The sequence below is a fragment of the Eimeria tenella genome, genomic scaffold (assembly GCF_000499545.2).
Source record: "Eimeria tenella Houghton genomic scaffold, Eth_scaff2479, whole genome shotgun sequence".
In the NCBI taxonomy this organism is placed as follows: domain Eukaryota; phylum Apicomplexa; class Conoidasida; order Eucoccidiorida; family Eimeriidae; genus Eimeria; species Eimeria tenella.
In genome coordinates this window covers 1-1,420 of record NW_013542344.1, presented here as the reverse complement: position 1 = coordinate 1,420, position 1,420 = coordinate 1, and the positions used below count along the sequence as shown (strand labels likewise).

The 1,420-nt window shown below is 60.0% G+C and overlaps 1 protein-coding gene across 1 annotated transcript in view; it reads left to right on the top strand.

The window, feature by feature from the left end:
* ETH_00041470 (uncharacterized protein) overlaps positions 1 to 1,193 on the top strand; it is a gene marked incomplete at both ends in the record, with an annotated part of 2,478 nt that extends 1,285 nt beyond the window's left edge. Inside the window, 3 exons of the mRNA XM_013375017.1 lie at positions 20 to 526; positions 705 to 823; positions 1,008 to 1,193. Coding sequence (XP_013230471.1) covers positions 20 to 526; positions 705 to 823; positions 1,008 to 1,193 — 812 coding nt within the window. The remainder of the gene's footprint in view (positions 1 to 19; positions 527 to 704; positions 824 to 1,007) is intronic.
* Positions 1,194 to 1,420: the final 227 nt, after the last annotated feature.

The following is a 1,420-nucleotide window of genomic DNA, read 5'->3' as shown; positions in this document are numbered from 1 at the left end:
TCTGCTGCCGCTGCTGCAGCGGCTGCGGGCCGAGTGGACAGCCGTTGCTGAAGCAAAGAGAGCAATGGAGACGGAGAGCAGCAGCAGCAGCAGCAGCAGCAGCAGCGAGGAGGAGAGGCGGCTAGGCGTGTACCTGCAGCGGGTGTATGCCCTCAGCAACGTCGGCGAAGTGCTGCTGCAGCAGATCGGCTCGCTGCTGCACCACAAGACCAACTCCGTGGTTGCTGCTGCTGCTGCCAACAGCAGCAGCAGCAACGGGGCCAAGACACCGACCAATGCATGCATCAGCAAACTAAATGCAAGTGCTGCTGTTTCTGCATCTCCAGCAGATGATGAGGAGGCCCCGCGAATTGCCCGCCAGGAGAGCAACACGAGCCTCCCTGGCAGCAGCAGCAGCAGCAGCAGCAGCAGCGCAAACGAATTGCGGCTGGGGGTTTACTACAACGCTGCGCTGCTGCAGCCGCTCGTTGCTGCTGTCCTCGAGCTTCAGCGCTGGCCCATCCCCGCTATCATTCACCAGGGACACGTGAGCTGCTGCTGCTGCTGCTGCTGCTGCTGCTGCTGCTGCTGCTGCTCTTGTTTTGCGGCTGCGCCTGCGGCAGATTAAAGAGCTGGCAACTTCAGCTTCTCGAAGCGTGAGGGGTAGGAAAGACACGCTGTGCTTGGAAAGACAATTTCTGCTGCTGCTGTTGTTGCTGCTGCAGGCGGTGCTGAGGGCTGTGGGGAAGACAGCAGCAAAGCTGCCTCCCCCTGTGCCTGCCAGCCTGCTGGACTTGTGCTGCATCGGCTTGTCGCAGCTCATTTCGTCTTATCTGGATGTCTCGTACGCAGCACGTGCTGTTGCTGCTGCTGCTGCTGCTGCTGCTGCTGCTGCTGACGCCGCGGCACCGGCTGCTAGATCTGCTACCGCTGCTGCTTCGCCTGGCTACAGCTGCGTTGTCGCCGCTGCAGTTGTTCTGTAGCAGCAGCAGCAGCAGCAGCAGCAGGCGCGTTAATGTTTTGCTCAGGCCGTTTGACCCGTTTGCGTTTGGCTGCGCCTCGCTGCAGCAGCAGCTGATGCAGCAGCAGCACGAAAGCGGAGGCTGCACACCTCTGCAGAAATATATAACAGGTGCAGATGCTGCGGGCAGCGGCGCCTCTTTGCTGCTGGACTACACCGGCAGCATTTACCAGCTTCTGAAGGCTCTCGTCAAGTGAGCAGCAGCAGCAGCAGCAGCAGCGGCAGCAGCAGAAGCAGCGGCAAAAGCAGCAGGAACAGCAGCTAAAGCAGCAGCAACAGCAGGGTAGGGATGCATTCACGGTTTTGTTCGCCAGTGAATATGGGCGAAGCATTTGCAGCTGTGCGTAGTTTTGCTGTTACTGCTGCTGCTGCTGCTGCTGCAGGGCTGCAAGCGCGAAGGAGAAAGCTGCAGACAACTCT